Source organism: Carassius auratus, chromosome 3, assembly GCF_003368295.1.
Source record: "Carassius auratus strain Wakin chromosome 3, ASM336829v1, whole genome shotgun sequence".
Classification (NCBI taxonomy): Eukaryota; Metazoa; Chordata; class Actinopteri; order Cypriniformes; family Cyprinidae; genus Carassius; species Carassius auratus.
This window is the reverse complement of record NC_039245.1, coordinates 24,671,441-24,691,798: the sequence shown is the minus strand read 5'-3', so window position 1 is coordinate 24,691,798 and position 20,358 is coordinate 24,671,441. Positions and strand designations below refer to the sequence as shown.

The 20,358-nt window shown below is 37.1% G+C and overlaps 2 protein-coding genes across 2 annotated transcripts; both read right to left on the bottom strand.

Moving 5' to 3' along the window:
• Positions 1-641: 641 nt before the first annotated feature.
• cbx8a (chromobox homolog 8a (Pc class homolog, Drosophila)) lies at positions 642-4,362 on the bottom strand. Its single transcript, XM_026216302.1, has 5 exons — positions 4,208-4,362; positions 4,010-4,053; positions 3,562-3,627; positions 3,387-3,453; positions 642-3,211 (listed from the first exon to the last, which is right to left on the bottom strand). Exons 1-5 carry the CDS (start codon positions 4,343-4,345, stop codon positions 2,435-2,437), a joined length of 1,092 nt encoding a protein of 363 aa, XP_026072087.1. The 5' UTR covers positions 4,346-4,362; the 3' UTR covers positions 642-2,434.
• Positions 4,363-8,048: 3,686 nt separating this feature from the next.
• Positions 8,049-12,072, bottom strand: LOC113052031 (E3 SUMO-protein ligase CBX4). The gene is made up of 5 exons (XM_026216288.1): positions 11,782-12,072; positions 11,646-11,689; positions 11,232-11,297; positions 9,921-9,987; positions 8,049-9,830 (listed from the first exon to the last, which is right to left on the bottom strand). The coding sequence occupies exons 1-5, from the start codon at positions 11,848-11,850 to the stop codon at positions 8,538-8,540; spliced, it is 1,539 nt and encodes a 512-aa protein (XP_026072073.1). The 5' UTR covers positions 11,851-12,072; the 3' UTR covers positions 8,049-8,537.
• Positions 12,073-20,358: the final 8,286 nt, after the last annotated feature.

The window sequence follows — 20,358 nt, the reverse complement described above, 5'->3', positions numbered from 1 at the left end:
TATTTTCACAGTTATTCGCATATTTCAGCCATCCGTCACTGTCTGAAACTTAATAAAAACTGTATTAATATGTCGTCTCAGATATCTTAACATGATTATTCGAGTCACGTAACGTAGGTTGGCCGTTTGAGGTGAACAGTTCATCATTTAACGTAAATAATGTTGGCCTGTAACTGTTAGACGTTTAACAGTATTGTTTGCGCAAAAAAAGTTATAATTCTGCCAATTTAAAATAATTATTAAAGAAAAAATTAAATAAACTTACCTTAAAACAGTTGAAAGCCGTGGCTTTGCCCCGTTGTTCTTCCAAAGTGACAGTTGGGGAGCGATTTAAACATCTTCAAGGCGCGTTAAATAACCCAGCGCTGGCCTGAAACAACCCAGCGACGCAACCCAGCAGGTTTAACCCAACACCTGGTAAATTGAAACTACCCAAAAGTGTTTAAAAAGAAATAAAATAACCCAACAAAATGACCCAACATACTCAACCCAACATTTTGGGTTAAAAAAATAACCCAGCCGTTTTTAGAGTGCAAAAAAGCTAAGATATTGTTAGATTTAAAAGACATTTGTTGCGGTTCAATAAATAGCGCAGTTTTTCTTAAAAAAAATAAAATAAAATAATTCAAAAACTCAAAACATTAGAATTATTTTAAAATTTATTTCAGTGTTAAGTGTTGACATCTTAATGTCTCAGATGTTTATTTTACATTTGAATTCTAAAACACAAAACACAGATGATTCCAAATTAAACCAATGAAATCTGGGCTACAGTACAAACAGGGACCTTTGACACATCGAGCAGTCTGGGACTGTTAGTTATACGCCCTGTGGGTTTTTCAATATTTCATTTTGAAGCAAAAATCACAGTATATCAGTGATAGACGGAATTAAAGGGATTATTAAAAGGAATACATATCTGCTGTATCAAGTTCACGGCGACATCTTGTGGCTTTTGGTGAACTGAACTTCCTCAACAAGATCTCACTATTAGGCCTAGAAAACACGACATTCAATTTGAAATCACGCCTCTAATGAAATTAATTTTAGCGTTTGTATTTTTGCAATTATTGAAAAATATTGACAAAATAATAGTGGAGTTTGTTGACACATCAAACACCTTAATCTGAATTGATTTCTTTCATTAGAGATCTTTAAAAATAGAAATAGCCTACGGAATTGATTAATTATTATTCGCTATACGACACTTATACGGTGGCGTATTATTCTTAATAATAAAATGTATAAAATATAACATATAATGTTAATATTATGTTATTTTATGTATAATAAATTATATATTAGAAATAAGTTTGAAACAGAGTGAATATCTGAGCTACGACGAATGATTTTTATTTAAGATGAACAAAATATGCCGACATGCGGTTTAAAATATTATATATATCGGTTTACCATTTATTTTAGACTTTGCTTACAGGCACGCAGTCTGTAATTTATCCCCGATTAAAAAAGGCTTTCCGATATTTGTAAAAAAAATAATTGTTAATTAAATGATACACAAAATATAAGGCCAGGTAGAAATGATGTACAAGCATGAAAATGATTAACTTTTAATCATTATGCGTGAGCAACATGTTTTGAATCAATTCTACATAGATAAATTACACTTTTATTTTCGATTTGATACACATTGACTCTCTGCAAAAATACTGAACTCTTATTTACTCTCCACCGTTACTTAAACGGGTTAACATCGTTTAATTTTATTAAAATGTTTATTTTCATCACTTAAACAGGCTTCGAGCTCACTGAAGTATTCCGCAAGTTTAGAAATTATTTGTACGACATCAATTTCGTTTTTGAATGGCAAAAGAATCGTAAAGCAGCTTTATATTGAAATTTTAACATCCACATCAATTATAAGTTCAATAGAAAAACGAAAAATAACGAAATACGATTCTAAAGCCTACATAATTGTGCCTTAAATATTTAGGCCTAAACTGAGCCTATACGGGTTTGAATGTTACTGCAGCATTTCCCTTCACTCTTTTTAAAGGGTGTGCTTTAATAGAAACTACTGTTTGGACCTTCAAATATATACAAAATCTAACCAGAAAAATACCAGAAGTTCATAAAAGAGGGACTTACAATATATCCCTTAAAAAGGTGCATTAAGTTGAAACGTTAATATGCGTTTACAGCCTCTAAAACCTACATTCATAATAAAGCTGAAGAAGGCAACCAAAAGAAAGAACCAACTGGTATACGTTACATAAAATCTGGGTAATAGAAAAATAAACTTCATTTTCATAGAAAATGCAAATGTAGGCCAAACATAAACTATATACTTTTTTTTTTGCATTTTGTGCATGATCGCAAGACTTTACATTTATAAACTAGAAATGATATAGAAATGTAGGTGGTTTCTAATTTGATTACAATATTGTATAGACATACAGTAACTAAAATCACATCATCTGTTTTCTTTGAAGAAACCTTTGTCCGTTGAACTCTCTTTTATGGTTACAGTCAAAGAGTTACTTGTTACGTCAGTAACAACTATTTTCTCCATATTCTTCAAACAAGGCAACCAGGACTGATCGGTTTCGTCTATAAAACTCAGAGACAACTGCTCTCTGGTTTGATCGGTGGATCGAAATAGATTGCTTTTGGGAGGATGTTTCATTTTGGAGTGCTTTATGGCACCACTTGGGCTGTCCTTCCGTTGAGGTCCCAAAACACCAAGCCCAGCTTTTAAGATGGTGCCACCATGTGTGAACTTTACATCACTTGACCTGCTTCCCATTTGCTTTTGAACGTGGCTGGATTCTGCTTGAAACTTCTTGGTTAATTGGGTGACATCACAGTTCGAAGTCTCTCCCAATCTCTCAGATTTGGAAGGTCGATAAGATAATGGTTCATCTGCCTTTCTTTTAACCCCTTCGGTGGATGAACCTCCTGGACGCAATTTTGGCTTTGGTCCTCGCTTTTTTGGTGAGCTGGCAAAATCCAGCGGGCGTTGTACCAGCATCCCATGCATCAGTGGGTCTCTCTCAGGGTCCGGTGGACGCACACGGACACTTTCGCCTCTGTTGATGGTGCTCGGAGGAAAAATCGTTGGCACGACTGTCCGCAGTCCCTCACGTGCTCTGGGTGTCACAACCGGTTCGGCTACCGGGAATGACACATGCAAATCTCGAGACATTTCCTGTCTGAACTCAAAGTTTTTGCCTTTTGCTTTAGCTTTTGCCTATAAAAAAAAAAGTACAGCAACATGATACCACGGTTTCAATGCATTAAACTGCAAGAGAACAAGTAAAAATCAATGCACTAAAAAGAAAGCCAAAAAAAAAAAAAAACCTTTGAAAAATTAAACATGCAAGTTCACTAAAAAAATAGTTTTAAGTAATATATAATTCTTTCACCTTCATTAAAAAAGTTTCTGGTTTAGGGCCTCTCTTTTTTGGCCCATACATCTCCCTCTCACGCTCTCTGCAAATAAAAAAAAATAAAGAAAACAAGGCTGAGAAAGCCATTTTAAAAAGGCAAAAATATTTAATCGGTCTACTGCGATTAAAGAAATAACGAAGAAACGTTTACCTTTCTTCAAAAGCAGCGAAAAGACGCTCATCCAGAATATTCTCCTCGGGTTCCCAGGTGCTGTATCTGCACCAATAATTGCATGTTCAATTATCCGCACACAAGAACGTCCAAAATCATGTTTACACAGTTAACTTTTTACACATTTATTACTAATAGGTGCATTTTGCATCACTTATTTCAAGAGATTTTGTATGTGCATGTATAATATTTATTGCTACATATATAAACGGATGCATATTCTGTATATTCGTGTCTTTTCCAGCTAATAATGCTTTTTGAACGTTGCATCTCGACTGCCTCCCATCACTGGCCTTGTCAGCTAACGTTCACCGGAGCCCCGTTACACAGTCCCCGCTTCAGCCGTGCTAACACTCAGCGAGCTCGGGGAGCCCGAAACCGTTCCTTCCGTTGCAACACCTGCCGTTAACGTGTCATTACCACTCACTTTTGAGACCAGCCCTTCCATTTGACCAGATACTCCATCCGACCCTGCGGGCAAAAGCAAAGGGAGACTCAAATTAGCAAGCTAACGCTGCTAGGCTAACCTATCGCGTTTAACATGTCACTTGAGCGGGCATTAACAAATAACCAGACGCCTCTGTAACAGCGCCGAGGCCCCGACGAGCAGGCTGGGAAGACTTACTCTCCTAATGCGCCGTTTAATGATGGATTCGGCGGCGAAGACCCGCTCCCCGACGGCTGAGAGCTCCATATTTACTTCTACCTCGCAGCAATTTTTTTTCACCTCAGCCCTCTCCCTGAATAATCCTCGATAGCCCATAATAGTCTCTCAGCGGAGACGTCATCACGTTCTAAACGGTTACCATGGCACCTGCTGTGTGATTGGAGCTGGAGTCGGGGAGGAGGAGTCAAACGCGCCTGAACTAGAGGACGCGCGTGCACGTAGAAGTGTCATTTATGAGTGCTGTTTGGGAAACAAATATGTAGTGTTTATTTCAAATACTAGTCTAGAGTGACTGCAGTCATGGCGTTTTGATGAGTCCCGTATTAGTCGCATGTTTACGGAAATTTAATGGGACTTTCCTTTGCGTCAAGATTCGCCATTCTTTAATTTAAACCTGCACGAAACGCAAATCTGTGCCTCCATATATTCCCCTCCACGACATGACATCCCAAATTACAGAAAAAAATGTTTAAATTCAAAACAGATAACGAAATAATAATAATAGTAAAATAAAAAATAAAATACGTAAATAGGCTAGCCTACATAACGATTTTGGGGCTGGTCATAAATCCACTTTTAGGCTATAAATCAACTTTATAAATGATAGCCTAATTCCACAGATATATCGATAGCCTAGGCCTATCGTGTCGATATTTTACCCTGCCCGATGCGACTCTTCCCATTGAGGCAAGATAAATCTAGTAAGGCTAAGTGTTAGCCTACTGGAGCGTAATTTTGCAATATTGTGCAAATTATAAACCAGAACGCTCTTAGCATTCTTAAACGATTTTAGGATTTTAAAGATGAAGATGAAAAGATTAAAAAAATAGTTTCTTTCTTTCTTTCTCAAGAAATTGATAAATAATGAGAATTAGCCTATTTTAAAACAAAAAAATCTGCTTCGGACAAAAAACACATTTTCTTGTAGCCCAGTTTATTATTTTTAATGAAGTCAGTCGTTTGACTGTCAAGTCATATTAAAAACATATTCTGTCAATAGCCTGTTTTTTTCTGTTATGAAATTATATTTTACTGTCGTGTGGAATTTTAATTCTAAATTGCCCTCAGCTTTGAAATGGAAATGACCCGCTCTCTGACATACAGCAACTAATCTTTTATTTGAATTATTTGATTTGAAAGATTAATTCGATTTTTGTCCAAATCATTCGATGCAACGGATAATAACAAATTTAGGAAATTATCTTGTTTTATTTAACGCCATGTTTTGTTATTTGTTTCGATTCAATGAATTAAAATTAATCTAAAAAAAAATCCTCGTTACTTATTACTATTATTATTAAAAAAAATCTAATTCTTTACCCGTTTTATCGAGTAAAAATACCATAGCCTATTTTATGACGATAAGAAATCTCAGAAATTCAGTCAAAAAGAGCGACAATTTGTTCACTTAAATTGAATAGTAGGCTAAATTAATAGCTGTTTTTTTTAGTGTCTGTGCTAATTCAAATAATCCATCGTTATTTTAAACAGTCATACAAATATTCAGATTCTTAAATAAAACAGTCGAAACGGAGGCAATATATATATATATATATATATATATATATATATATATATATATATATATATATATATATATATATATATATATATATATATATATATATATATATGTATATATATATATTAGCCTTAGTCCCGAAGTGTTTTTTTAATCCAGCTGACATACAACATATTTAAAAAATATTTTATCTTCTGATAACCTAAATTAAATTCAAGTTAGAGAGAGAGAGAGAGAGAGAGATAAATTAGGAGGAATATGATAGTAATTTCTTTATTAATTTAATTTAAAATTGTTACTTTGAGCAAATTTTCTTTTTTACATTTCATGTTTCCCTATGGAAAACAGGTCACATAGCCTAATATATAATAATATATAATAATATATAATATAATATAATATAATATAATATAATATAATATAATATAATATAATATAATATAATATAATATAATATAATATAATAGTAAAGCAGAACATTTATGAACCTCCTCTCTCATTGATGTATAAATAAATGTATTATTATATCTTACATATTATTTAATACAAAATTATAATACCAACATCTACATCTAACACTGGGACAGCTCATTATAATATATGGATCCATGCCACTTTTCCTGATCATATATAAATAGGAAAATGTGTTATTTTTTTAAGATCTTCTTGACAAACAGTAGATGGATTTAGCTGACTCACACAGAAAGATGACCTACATTTATTTTACTTTAATACAACGACTATGTATAGTAAAAAAAATAACTTTCCATGAATTGTTTATAGGAGCCAAATCAGGGCAGCAGGATGATGTTGTTGTTTTCTGGTCAATATAAGACAGATATGGTGCTTTATTAACATGGTCCTGCACCTAGGAGGCAGCATTGCTAAATTGCTCTAATTTATTAGAGTCTCTAAAATATAAGGAAACATTTAAATTGATCAAATACACTCACTGTTCACTTTATTAGGTACACCTTGCTAGTACTGGGTTGGACCCTTTTTTACCTTCAGAACTGCCTTAATTCTTCATGGTATAGATTCAACAAGGTGTTGGAAACATTCCTCAGAGATTTTGGTCCATATTGACATGAAAGTATCACTCAGTTGCTGCAGATTTGTTGGCTGCAGATCCATGATGTGAATCTCTCGTTCCTCCACATCTCAAAGCTGCTCTATTGGATTGAGAGTAAAGTGAACACATTGTCTACTCAGACCAGCCCGTCTGTCACTAACAACCATTCCACATTCAAAATCACTTAAATCCCCTTTCTACCCCATTCTTGTGCTCGGTTTGATCAGAAAAAATGGAATAAAAAAAAATATCAATGACACATTATAAAACAAATCATTCACGTTTATTTATTTTTTTTTTTACAGAGTTTAATATTGATTTAGGAAGCATCTTCAAACTGAAAATTCAAAGTTTACATGCCATTATGCATATAAATGGCCTTACTCAGTTAGGCATAACTGTGTAATTTGTACATTACATACTGTACATTACATTGCATTGACTGTAAATTAATTCCAATACATACAAAATCTATAATCAATCTTACATGTGCTTTCTGGCCATATATAACAGTTTGCATGTTCTGGTGATCTCTGACCACAGTCATACTGCTGTTACAGATTATTATTACAAGTTATTCTGCAAGGTTAAACAGCCTTTACTGAGTTTTTAAACTGAATTTATTAACAAAAGAGATCCAGGAGATGATAAAGTGCAACTTAAAGGGGTAGGTCACCCAAAAATGAAAATTTGATGTTTATCTGCTAACCCCCAGGACATCCAAGATGACTGACACTCCTAATTGAGATTGTAGATAGAGTGTCAATGGTCCATTTGATAGATAGAGGGCAGTAATGCACTTATAAGTCTGCAATCCACTATAAAGCAAGAAGAAGAAGACACCTTATGCGCCTGCTGCTTGAGAACGCACTCAGGAAAGTTTTAAAAGTTCGGACATTGCGTGAATACTGTTTAGTTTCTTGCACAGACCAATCGTTTTGTGTCTTTACACATCAGTGTATCGTCACGAGCCGCAGGGTTTAATTTGGTTTGGTATATGTTCTTTTATTGTATGTTTTAGCCGTGATTCCCATTTACTTCCATTATATGACTAACAGATTGCAACGGTTTGTTAAAAAAAAAATTAGTCTGTGTTTTACTGAAGAAACAAAGTCACCTACGTCTTGAAAATCCTGGGGGTAAGCAGATAAACATCTAATTTTAATTTTTGGGTGAATTATCCCTTTAAACTTCTTACAAAGAGTGAACACCAAACAATCCAGTTGTTTATCTAGCATTGCACAGGAAGACCTCACAGGCCAACAACATCTCGAAATTCAGTCAACTAAAATATACTTTTTAAAGGTACATTCATATACAATGTCAACATCAATCTTCAACGAAATCTTCAATTCCAGCAGTGTGCTTTCTCCCACAGGCCGCTATATTTCCTCAGGTAGCATTAAAATTCAAAAGCTTTATAAACAATATTACACACACTATACACTGATGGGATTTTATATGCCAACCAAAATGCCAACCATCTCAGTTTTATGCATTAGAAAACAAACATCTAAACAAACTCTCTCTCTCTCTCTCTCTCTCTCTCTCTCTCTCTATATATATATATATAGGTTTAACGTCTTGCTTAAACGTCTCCACATTATCAGGAATGGTTACGATTAGTGCATCTGACATGAATCAACTTTGAGCTGGTTCAAATGAACAAATTACAGTCCAGTGAATTGTAGTCATTATCCATGAACGTATTCCTTAAAGGTCACGGTTACGCAGTTCGTAGTGATATCAGTGATGATAACGTTACCCACAAATGGTTTAAAATGGTTGTTTGTATTCTCCACTTGCACTGAGCTTCCTGAAACCTTCTCCGCTGTGGGAAACTGTTTAAGAGTTTTGGTTGGACCACAGCTCAGGTCAATAGGCTCTTCAGGACTGGTGTCGCTTAAGTCATAACTGTAGGCTCTGCTGGCAAGGCAGCCTCTGTAATGCAGGTCTATAGGTTCTCTCTGAGGGGATGAAAGCATGGTGTTTGGTGCATAATCCTGTACACTGTTGGTGTGTATAATCCTGGAGCTGATGAACTGCTTACAGTTTCTCACGTCCTCAATGGGTTCTGAGAGGTTCCTCTTGCGCTGATTGAGTTTGGTGTCCATGTGGGATGGGGGGGCCTTCTCTGCTTCCATGGGAGAGGAGTTTGGTTGGTTGCATATATACATCACTGTTTGTTCAGTCTCTGTAGATGTAGCTTTTGAAAGTTCAGCCATTTTGATGGAGTTTTCATGAATGCATTCACTAGAAGAAGAAAAAGTGTTAGTGTTCTCAGCAGTGCCATTCTCACGGCCTTCTGAAGTTTCACCATCAGAAAGATTGTCCTTATTATTCAGTGTAGATTCCTCATTGTGCTGCGTTTCCACTTGAGAAACATCCTTGTTTTTTACTTTAGATGAATGCACACCTTTGTCCATGTATTTGCTCATTACTATCACAATTCGTCCGTTTTTGTTTTTGTTCTTGATTATTTTCATCTTGCTTCTGATGCCGTTAGGAAGAGCAAACTCTTTGGTGTTCGTCTTAAGTGCCCGCTCCGCTTTGTCAGCATTATCCGGCAGGCTCTTGAGCTCGATAGACAGATCTTTCACTTTACTCAGGCAGCTGGTATCTTTGTTCCTAATCCACTTCTGTTGCAATGCTGGAGGGAGGTTCCAAACTTTGCTGGAAGGGTCTTGAACCCTGACCTCATTGGGTCCTGTGAGTGGGGTGTCGTACATCTTGGGGTCCGGCTGGTAGTGATGATGTTTCTTGCTGTTCAGCTGGTAGAAGTGCTTCTTTTTCCCACTCACATTTTGTTCTATGGAGATCTCCCTGCAGCTGGGCTGGTACTGGTGGTGTTTTTTGCTGTTCAGCTGGTAGTGCTGCGGCCGTGAGCAGTGGAGCTGGAGGGGCTCCACTTTGGGCTGGTTTTCCTCATCCAATGATGTGTCCTGAAGACCACCCAGGATGCTTGATCTACGAGCAAATGCAGGAAGCTGGTACAAAGAGAGAATATGTGTTGACAAAAAAATATTGCCAGCTGATGCATTGCAATTGGAAAAACTGCAATTGGAATAACAAAATACCTGGACAAGAGGGTTTTTGGGTTTAGGCCCTCTTTTGCGATATCCCACCATTTGCTCCTGCCTTTCTCTGAAAACAATGCATAAAATATATACATAAATTCACTATTTTTAACACAACACACTGGATATTCAACTTACGGTTGGGTTTGAGAAAAAGTAAAACTGCAGTGTTAAAATGCTTAATTCATTAACCCATTCATGTGTAATAGAACCAATATCCTCATTCACTCTTGAAATTAACCGTTCTTTATTACAGTTCCATTAAGAACTTTAAAATCCATGGAAGCTTTCCATTGTACAAGAGGTTCTTTACTTTATTAAAATGTCCTTCACACCAAGAAAATGGTTATTTAGGAATTTTCAAGGAAATGTTGTTTGGGGAACCCTGAATGATTCTTTTGTGGCACTGCTGTGAAAAACTTTTGGAGCATTTAATTTCAAGAGTGTACTTATCAACATTAGTGCAACATTCAGATCACAAGCCACAGTCGAGTCGATCCCTTTAATCAGCAGGTTACACAAGACAAGAGCACAGTGAGTAACATGACACTCTCAGTCTTCTAGTGCAGCTTAACCACTGAATGCAACTCCAGAAACATCTTGCGAAAACTGCTATCTAAACTTAACAAGTCTTTTCCTTGAGTTTCTGGAATGCTTTGATACTCATATTTTTATCTTCAGAACAGAACAGTGCACACAGAAAGGGGTGTGTGAACATCACAAAACCACTGACAGCAGATTAGATCATAGACATGAGTGCATTCATAGGGGTATGCCAGAGAACACTGCTACTGATGTATTTTTCATATAGGAATGTATGATATTATTTGATCCAAGTTGTTCTAAAGCTTAGTTATTTTCAGTGCTGATATCAAACTTGCTCACTCAAGACAATATTAAGTTTTATTTTCTTCTGAAATGTATATTATCAATAAATGTTTCTGATTACAGAAGTTTCATTCATATATATGTCACCACCAAGCCCCTTTGAAAGTTTAATGTGGTTAATGGGGCCTCCAGATGGTTATGGCCCCCTGGTTTGAGAACCACTACCCTGACAGGAAGAAAATTAAATCTTTATTTGGTCAATATACAATGGCACATTCATTTTGTAGGACTAGCACTGGTGATAACAATGGGGTGTTTCCAAAACTGGATAAAAGGCAAACATCAAGAGAGTCTTTGTAGCAGTCAGACCTGACCCGTGGGGCAACCATTAATCCTCTGCTGCGCTGTGCAGGGACTTGGCCCCGCCTCCCGTGACCATATATGGTCATTACCACAAGTTCAGTTCTGCGTCCCTCGTCTCACCTGTTTTGGAAAGCCACGAGAAGGCGCGGGTCAAGAATGTTTTCCTCGGGTTCCCATGTGTTATATCTGTAATATTGACGAGAGAATATGAAAATGTAGAAAACCATATGGTAAATTCAACAAGGGTTGCGTAAAATATAGGCTATTTTTACAGAGTACTGCGCGAAAAAAAACACACACACATTTGTAGCCTACTGATAATGCAAGCAAATATATATTTGAGCTTATTTTATCACGTAAAGTAAAATGTCATTATGATGACATTCAGTCGCGTAAAATTTGTGATGGAATCCGTGAAAACAGCCCATGCAGCGCACAACCAATGTAGGACTCCGGGCGTTCAAGAACAACATTGCTCGGCATTTACTGTTAATGTGTCTAAAAATAACGCTTATAAACCAATTAAACACTCACTTGGCTGACCATCCTCGCCACTTCACCAGATACTCGATTCTGCCCTGAAAAACAACGAACACGCGTTGGGGACAGGAACAACAGATATATCCTCCGCACCATTACGCACAGTCATTCTAGTTAGCGGCAGTTTTACCTTCCGTAGACGCTTCTTTTCGATGCCCTCCACCGCGAATACATGCTCCCCGACGGCAGGTAGATCCATCCCGTGTCCGCCGCCCGTTTCCAGCGAACGAGCAAAATACAATCTTCGCTGCAACGCTTTGCCGTCTCGCGTTGTGCCACCGCTGTGGCCCAAGATTAATTTGTCCCGCACCCCTCCTCTTCCCCTCTCTCTCTCTCTCTCTCTCTCTCGTATTTGTCTCCACGTTAAGCGGCGGGCACCGGGAAAAGCTCACTGGTGCTGCTACTACAGAAAATAGTTCATGCAATAATAAGACAAGGCAGGCGCGTGACGTCAGCGCGCGAGGAGGGGAGGTTGAGAACTGTGCCAAATGCAGAATATAAAGCTGTAGTGTGTGTGAGTGTGTGTGTGTTACAGGTTTTTGTACACTGGTGGGGACTTAAACCTGAATACACTCCAACTCATAGGGACTTGTGTCACCGTGGGGACCTAAATTGAGGTCCCCATGGGTGCAAAGCATCAAACAGAATTAGTTTTTTTTGAGATTGTAGAAATGCAGAAAGTTTCCTGTGGGGGGTAGGTTTAGGTGTAGGGTTGGTGTATAGGGTGATAGAAAATACAGTTTGTACAGTATAAAAACCATTTACGTCTATGGAGAGTCTAAGGATAGTGCACCAGACATAGTGTGTGTGTGTGTGTGTGTGTGTGTGTGTGTGTGTGTGTGTGTCTGTGTGTGTGTGTGTGTGTGTGTGTGTGTGTGTGTGTGTCTGTGTGTAACGTTGCTGCTTGCTGTAACTATGAACTTGAAAAATATGCATGAATACAGGTCTCTATCTATCTATCTATCTATCTATCTATCTATCTATCTATCTATCTATCTATCTATCTATCACATTTAGGCTGTAATGCATTTCATACCAAAAAGAATGTATTTTTTTCGATGTATAACGTGTTAGAAACAGGTTGAGATTGTTTCTAAATCTGCATTATATAGGTTACTATTGAAGCAATTCTAGTCCTTTTTCATTTCCAATAAACAATCAATAATAATTAATAACTAAACGTGATGCCAAAATACTCAGGAACCAGAGATTAAACGCCTATATTTACACCTCTGAACATGTCATGTAAACGAGTTGTTCTATTAAAGACACCTTACAGGCAAATCAACCACTCGTTTACCCCCAGCAGCGTACATTATTAGCTTAAATTAAAAGCATTGCCGGGAGGAAGCACACAGAGACAAAATACCTGGATGCACCTATAAATCTGTCATGTAAATTAGATCCATTAAAGGCTCCTCAGTTGAACGCCAACATAGCGCATTAATAGCTGAAGGCATTAACACCTATAATGTATTCAGTTTTATAGACTATAATATGAGGAACATTTTCGCACGACTGAGGATTTTAAATGGTAGGTCAGTCCTAAAACGCATTATGTACAGTGCACCAATTATTACACCTTTATCTTTATGATTATTACCAGCGAATAAAATTCAGGCACTAAAGGGTTAAAATGAGGTTGGCGCGTCAACAGCCAAGCTAATCTCCATATATGGCCATGAAAGAGAAAGCGCAAATATAGCTGGTTCTTGGGTTTTATTACGTTCTCTATTTGCACACTGAAATGTTCACACAAAAACACAATATGTCACACATTTTATGGACGAAAATTGTGTTTTGATGAAGAGAAATTGATCCTCGCGCTGTATTTGAACACACCCTGCTGCAGTAGGAACAGGCAGTAGAAAATGGTTGAATATATTAACGACGGTTGGTCTACACCTGCTATTATATCAATATCGATGACAGTTGAAGTTTAATTTTTAGAAATATGAGTTTAAATTTAACCCTATAAAATCCCCTCACCTCACATCTTGATATAGGCTACACCCAGCACAACATGCATTAGAAAATAAATAGGATACATTAACTACAACTTCTACTGCAATGCTACATTCACTTTAGGAGCTGCACACTTTCATCCATCAAATTTAGTGCTGTTCATCACTATACTTTTTTGCAAGATGGATAAGAATTTTTTCGTATTATCAGTGACAGTTAAATCTGTATCACTTTGTATCAAAAGCAGTAAATTACTTAGTATTAGCAAAAAGCAGAATTTTAAATTTGCATATCTTAAGTATAGGCTTTTTATGAAACAGTAGGCCTACACAAACAAAGGTTCTTCATTGGAATCATTCAAATAATCGTTACACCAAGAAAACAAATGTTTCTTTTAATAATTGTCCACTGAAAGGTTCTTTTGAAAACCTGAATTGGTTATTCTTTGGCATTTCTATGAAAAAACCCCTTTTGAAACCTTTATGTTGAAGTGAATCTTTTCAAGTTATGGGGACCAAGAAAGTTGTTTGCACTTTTTTCATAAAACCTGAGTGAATTACTTTCACAAGTCACAGGTCAAAGAACCTAAATTCCAAAGAATAATACCAACATAGCAGATGCAGTATATTTCCAGGAATATATTTATACAAATTGAGTATACCATAAGTGCTCAGGAATTCCAGACACAGCTCATGATAATGACAATGACCTTAACCATTTCAAGAGTGCTCTGGTTGGCAGCAAAAGACAGTTGACTGGATGGAAACCTCTCAAAGAGATCTTAAACTCTGATTGTTGCAGAGCTTTTCCATTTATGGAAACTCATTCACAGAACACCCAAAATAGGGGTCCCACATATTGAGTGCCAGGCACCTAAGTGCTAAAGAAAGAAAGGGATTGACAGAGAGAGAGAGAGAGAGAGAGAGAGCAGTGTGTGCCAGACTATAAGTGTAGCTTCCATTGCCCAGCCAAGCGTTGCTTTTATCCCGCTATAAAGGGTCATGGAAGAGGATTGGTCGAGGGCTGGAAGAGTATTAGAAAATGTTGAGAGCGGCCTACAGGCAGTCTATCTCATCTCAGTGGGAGCTCATTAAATCCCAGTATCCTAATGACCTGATATCAAAACCGCATGCGATATGACAGAAAATACATTTCTGAAGAAGTTACATGAGCTTTCTTTACATGAGCATTCAAAGAATGGTGCTATATTCAATGATTATCGAGATTTACCATATAACAAGCCTTAAGAAAGAAATGTGATTGCATCAGAAAGTCGTTTCCAATTTATTCTTTATCCCTGCAAAGCATTTCAAGTGCAGTCAGAATGCATCTCCCTGAGCTGCGAGCTTCAAATTCCATTATCTTTCAATTATTACACGATTGGTCAGATAAAATATAGTGTTAATTTTCTTTCTTTTATGAATTATTAAGATGCGCTCTCTGTGGCATTGTTATGCACATTGCTGGTAGGGGTGTCTGCTCATCAGAAAGTACCACGGCACATGCTCCTCTACCCCCAGAGCACATGAAGGGGGTTGGGATTGTCGGCTGAGGGGGAGGGGGTCCAAAACAGACAGCAGAGTCCCCCAGGGTGCAGAGGGATCCGGCAGGACTGTGGTGGCTGACCTGTCAATACTATATCACGCAACGAAGCATGCTGTCTCATCCATCCATCTACACTGACTGCCTTTATTCTAAAATACTGCATACTGTCAGTAAAGATGTATAGAGAGGAGGGACACCTAATATGAGCTGGTTTGGCAGGCATAAAAGACGCTGAGCAGCATTTTGATTAATGCTGGCATATATTCATATCTCATGTTTCTCCTATTCAACAAGTGGTTAAAATGGAGACAACTGCTTAAAATGATAGTTCACCCAAAAATAGGTAATCATGTCATTCCAAACTTGTGTGGCCTTCTTTCTTCTGTGGAACACAAAAGAAGATATTTAGAAGAAACAGTTTCGGTTCCCATTTGTATAAATAAAAAAAACAAAACAATGGGAACCCAATGGGAACCAAAACTGTTTAGTTACCAATATAATTCAAAATGACTTTTTTTATGTTCCACAGAAGGAAGTCATACAGGTTTAAAATGGCATGGTTTTAAACTATTTTAATTTTGGTTTGGAATATCCCTCAGAAGGGACCATCAAGTCATTCAAACCCGAAAAGAAGTTATTGTGAAAAAGTCTGTGTTTGGTCCATACACTGAAAGTCAAAGGGATCAAATGCTGTTTGGACCCAAATGTTCTTCAAAATATCTTCTGTGTATCAGAACTACACTCTTAAAAACAATCATTTAAGGTTCTCCAAAAAACCTTTAAATAAACTGTGCTTAAATAAGTTTAAAAAAAGTCTTAGTACAAAGAACATTTTAATGATCTGAAGAACGTCTTCCAATATGAAGAACTTTTGTGCAATGTTTCAATATTGTTTGACATTACTGAGTCAACCTGAAAACAGTTAGAGTAACAAAACCTTTTAATCCATTAGAAACATGACTGTCTGGTCTCAGGGTCTGGGCTATTTCACACAGCAGCCTTGAGGTCTTGGTACCCGATGACCATTAAGCCAATGTTACAACATAGCACATACACACGGGACGAGATGAATCCAATCACACACATAATAAAACAAAGATTGTGGATGTGCCAGGGAAGATGAAGCAAAAGAATACCTCGAACAAATGGACAATGCATTGCAGTTTAATGTGGTGATCCATCTATATGGAAATGCAGGCATGTAGGAATCTGCCAGGGAATGACGAGCAGCCCACGCAGGTGATTGGATGCGGGGTGTTTTGTTTCAAACTGTGATTTAAAAGATACAATCAGATTAAATTACAATGAGGAATGTGGAAATGTTGAGCAAGAATAGAATAGAATTTCCTTTTTTAAACAAGAGACAAATGGGTTCATTTTAAGATCACATGTCGGTTTTGCTTTATGGCATGCAAAATTACAATAGCGCACAACTACAAAAAATAGATATTTCCAGCTCTATGAAGTTGCTTCCTGCTTGGCATGGTAGCAAAATTTAAGCATAAAACAATAGTATTTTAGCTGGAAGCAACTGTTTAAAGTTAAAAACGTCTTAATGATGGATTTGTTTCTTATAAACACTTAACTTTTTGCTTCACAAGACATTAATTGGTGGTCTGGAGTGGTGTTACTTGTGGATTACTGTAATGTTTTTATTAGCTGTTTTAGGTTCTCGTTCTGACGGCACCCATGCACTGCAGAGGATCCATTGTTGAGTAGGTCATGTAATGCTAAATTTCTCATCTGTTTAGATGACTTCCAGCAGATTTTCATTTTTGCGACTATTACTTTAATATGATGCATATTTGTCAATCATATATAAATGAAACAGGTACGATTTTTAAGAAATGTTTTAAATACACAATAATTGGATTCATACAGTATATTTATCAAATCCACTTTCTTTTAATCTCATACATTTTATCGGATACTGTCTGTTTGATGATTAGCCATATATTAACCATTCATACTTTTTAACTAAATGAATGGAACTGTTTTCACAATGAATAGATTTTTTGCTGATTCTATGCATTTTAATAAATGCATTTTAAGAATATGACTTAAATAAAATAAATTAAATGGCTGCCCACTGCTCTGGGTGTGTGTGTGTGTGTTCACTGCTCTGTGTGTGTGCACTTCGGATGGGTCAAATGCAGAGCACGAATTCTGAGTATGGGTCACCATACTTGGCTGAATGTCACGTCACTTAAATTTTTTTGCAAATATTTAATTATAAAATATGCCTTTTTTGAGTGCAGAAATCCCATCTGCTTCACTGATGAATGAAGTTTAAGTTTGAGTTAAAACGAAATAATTGAGATGGATGTAAATTTTAAATGCAATTCAAATACATAATTCTTAGATTTAGGCCTTTTTTGAGTGAACACGTATAATAATGAATACCTTTTACATGCATTTTAATCACTTCTTTGATTAGACGCATAAGCCACTCACAAATAGCATCCAAAGAAAATACTAAATTAGAAAATAAGAAAATGTATTCAAAAGTAAGCAAATAGTTACAAAGGCCAAATCTTGTTTTTCACACTGGATAACACTATCACATGTCATGTTCACTGTAATTCCCTCTGCACATTTGCTTGAGCACATTTGATGGTTATTTAAAGAGAAAGCCATGGATTTTTCATTCCCATTGAAGATAATGGTAAATCAATAAGCTTGTATTCAAATCATCCAGCCGATGTGGTGTATCAAGACAAACAGAGTCAAACAACAAAAAAACTGTATATTTATTTTCTTTAAAATAGATGCTTTGTGATGTTTCAAGTATTATTTCCCAGCACAAATGTCCTGTATGCATGTTATTTGCTAAATTACAGTGAGGGTCACAATAGCTGTCTGCCATAAATCAATACGAGACAGAAGAAGTTTACAAGCACAGCTCAATTACAGCATGAATGCCTCTGGAAAACATGGACACAGGTGTTCGGGTTTGCTGCTGTTGAGGGGTTGTGTTTGCTTTGATACAATGCAATGCAGATTTTATATTAAGCTTATTACTGTTGTGTACTAAGACTACATATACTGTATATATGCATGCAATATTTTTTTGTTTTGTTATTATTATTTTTAATAAAAAAAAAATTCCCCTTGGCACAGTTTCATCTTAAAGTGACATCGTTCAAAGTCAACAAGATGCCTTATTGCCTTCAGGCCACGTGAATTCCCTGCTATTCTACAAGATACACAAAGTGAAGGAGAATAAGTCAATGTTTACAAAACCTTCACTCTTGAGCTTTTCTTGCTTTTCCTGGAGCCGGGAGGAGGGCACATGCTCACAAATAGCACTGACGCAGAGCAGTACAGGGGTTTCAAAAATATCTGCTGCACAAAACAATCACGACTTCAGTGCAGAGGCTCCCCGTCTGTCTGTCTGTCTGTCTATCTATCATTTGTTTGTCTGCCTGTTACCTGATATAACCACATTTGAGCTGAATTCATTTTCATGCTATATACTGTACAGGACTTGCCTGCATACTATTTTTTTTGAAAGCATTGTCAAGCATTGTCAAATTGTCAATTGCATGTATCATTTGTATAATCTGTTATTTATACTTGCATTTCTAAGATTAGACAGAAACTGAAGCAAAAATGAGAGGTCATGATTAGTATGCAGCACTGTAGAAGCTACCAGAATTAATGTCTTCTATAATAACGCCTTATATTACTATTGATCAAGACGGGCAAAACAGACGTATTATTGATTCACTCTGTCACTGCAGGCATGTATAGTCAATATAAAAATTACAGTGTGAATTGAAAGTAAATGCACTTTTGCACTTTCTTAATGTGCATTTCGTTTATTGCCATAATTGCATTCGGAAAGAAATGGCTGAACATTTCAGTGAATTCAAAAGTCACCAAGGTGCAGCTGAGGACTAAGAAGTCTGAATATGCACGCAATAGAAAGAAAAACACATGAGGATGAGATCAGTCTCTTCTCAGTAGCTACGTCATTAAAATGCGTGAGGGTGAATGAGATTTGGGAAGCTGCTGAAAGATTCTGCACTTTTCTCCAGTTCATATCAGAAGGGGTTTTGACGTAGCATTGATGTGCTCAGCTGCCACCTCGGAGTCATTAATATTCATTGATGATGTTTCTCTCCCGCTGCGAGAGGCAGATATTGTGAGTATGAAGATCTGGCTGCGTGAGGTTAGGGCGGTGAGGGTGGACTGTGGAATTTGAGGGGTGGGGGTGTCATGGCTCAAGGCGTAGAGAGATGTTCATTATCCTTCAGGAGATGAGTCACAAACACTCCTGACCGTCATGACTCACCGAAGCCTCTAATCCTGCTCAGATCCATCAGCAGTACAATCCTCTCTTCAAACAAAAGGATGACTGACGCATGAGGCATTCCTGCAGAAGTGTGTGCTTCTTCTGCATGTTGATGATGAACACTCTTTTACATTTATTCATTTATTTACATTTATTCAAGTCCACTTTATTATATCGGTACACCTTGCTAGGACCTCCTTTTGCCTTCAGAACTGCCTTAATTCTTCGTGTCATAGATTCAACAAGGTGTTGGAAACATTCCTAAGAGATTTTGGTCCATATTGACATGAAAGCATCACTCAGTTGCTGCAGATTTGTCGGCTGCAGATCCATGATGTGAATCTCTCGTTCCTCCACATCTCAAAGCTGCTTTATTGGGTTGAGATCTGGTGACTGTGGAGGCCATCTGAGTAAAGTGAACTCTGTCATGTTCAAGAAACCAGTCTGAGATGATTTGAGCTTTGTGAAATGGTGCATTATCCTGCTGGAAGTAGTCATCAGAAGATGGGTTTACTGTAGTTGTAAAGGGATGGAGATGGTCTGAAACAATACTCAGGTAGACTGTGGTGTTTAAACGATTCTCAATTGATACTAAGGGACCCAAAGTGTGCCGAGAAACTATCCTCCACACCATTACACCAGCACCAGCCTGAACCATTGAGACAAGGCAGGATGGATCCATGCTTTCATGTTATTTACACCAAATTCTGACCCTAACATCTGAATGTCTGAAATCAAGACTCATCAGACCAGACAATGTTTCTCCAATCTTCTATTGTTCAACTCTGGTGATCCTGTGTGAATTATATCCTCTGTTTCCTGTTCTTATCTGACAGGAGCAACACTAGATGTGTTCTTCTGCTGCTGTAGCTCATCTGCTTCAGGGTTTGACGTGTTGTC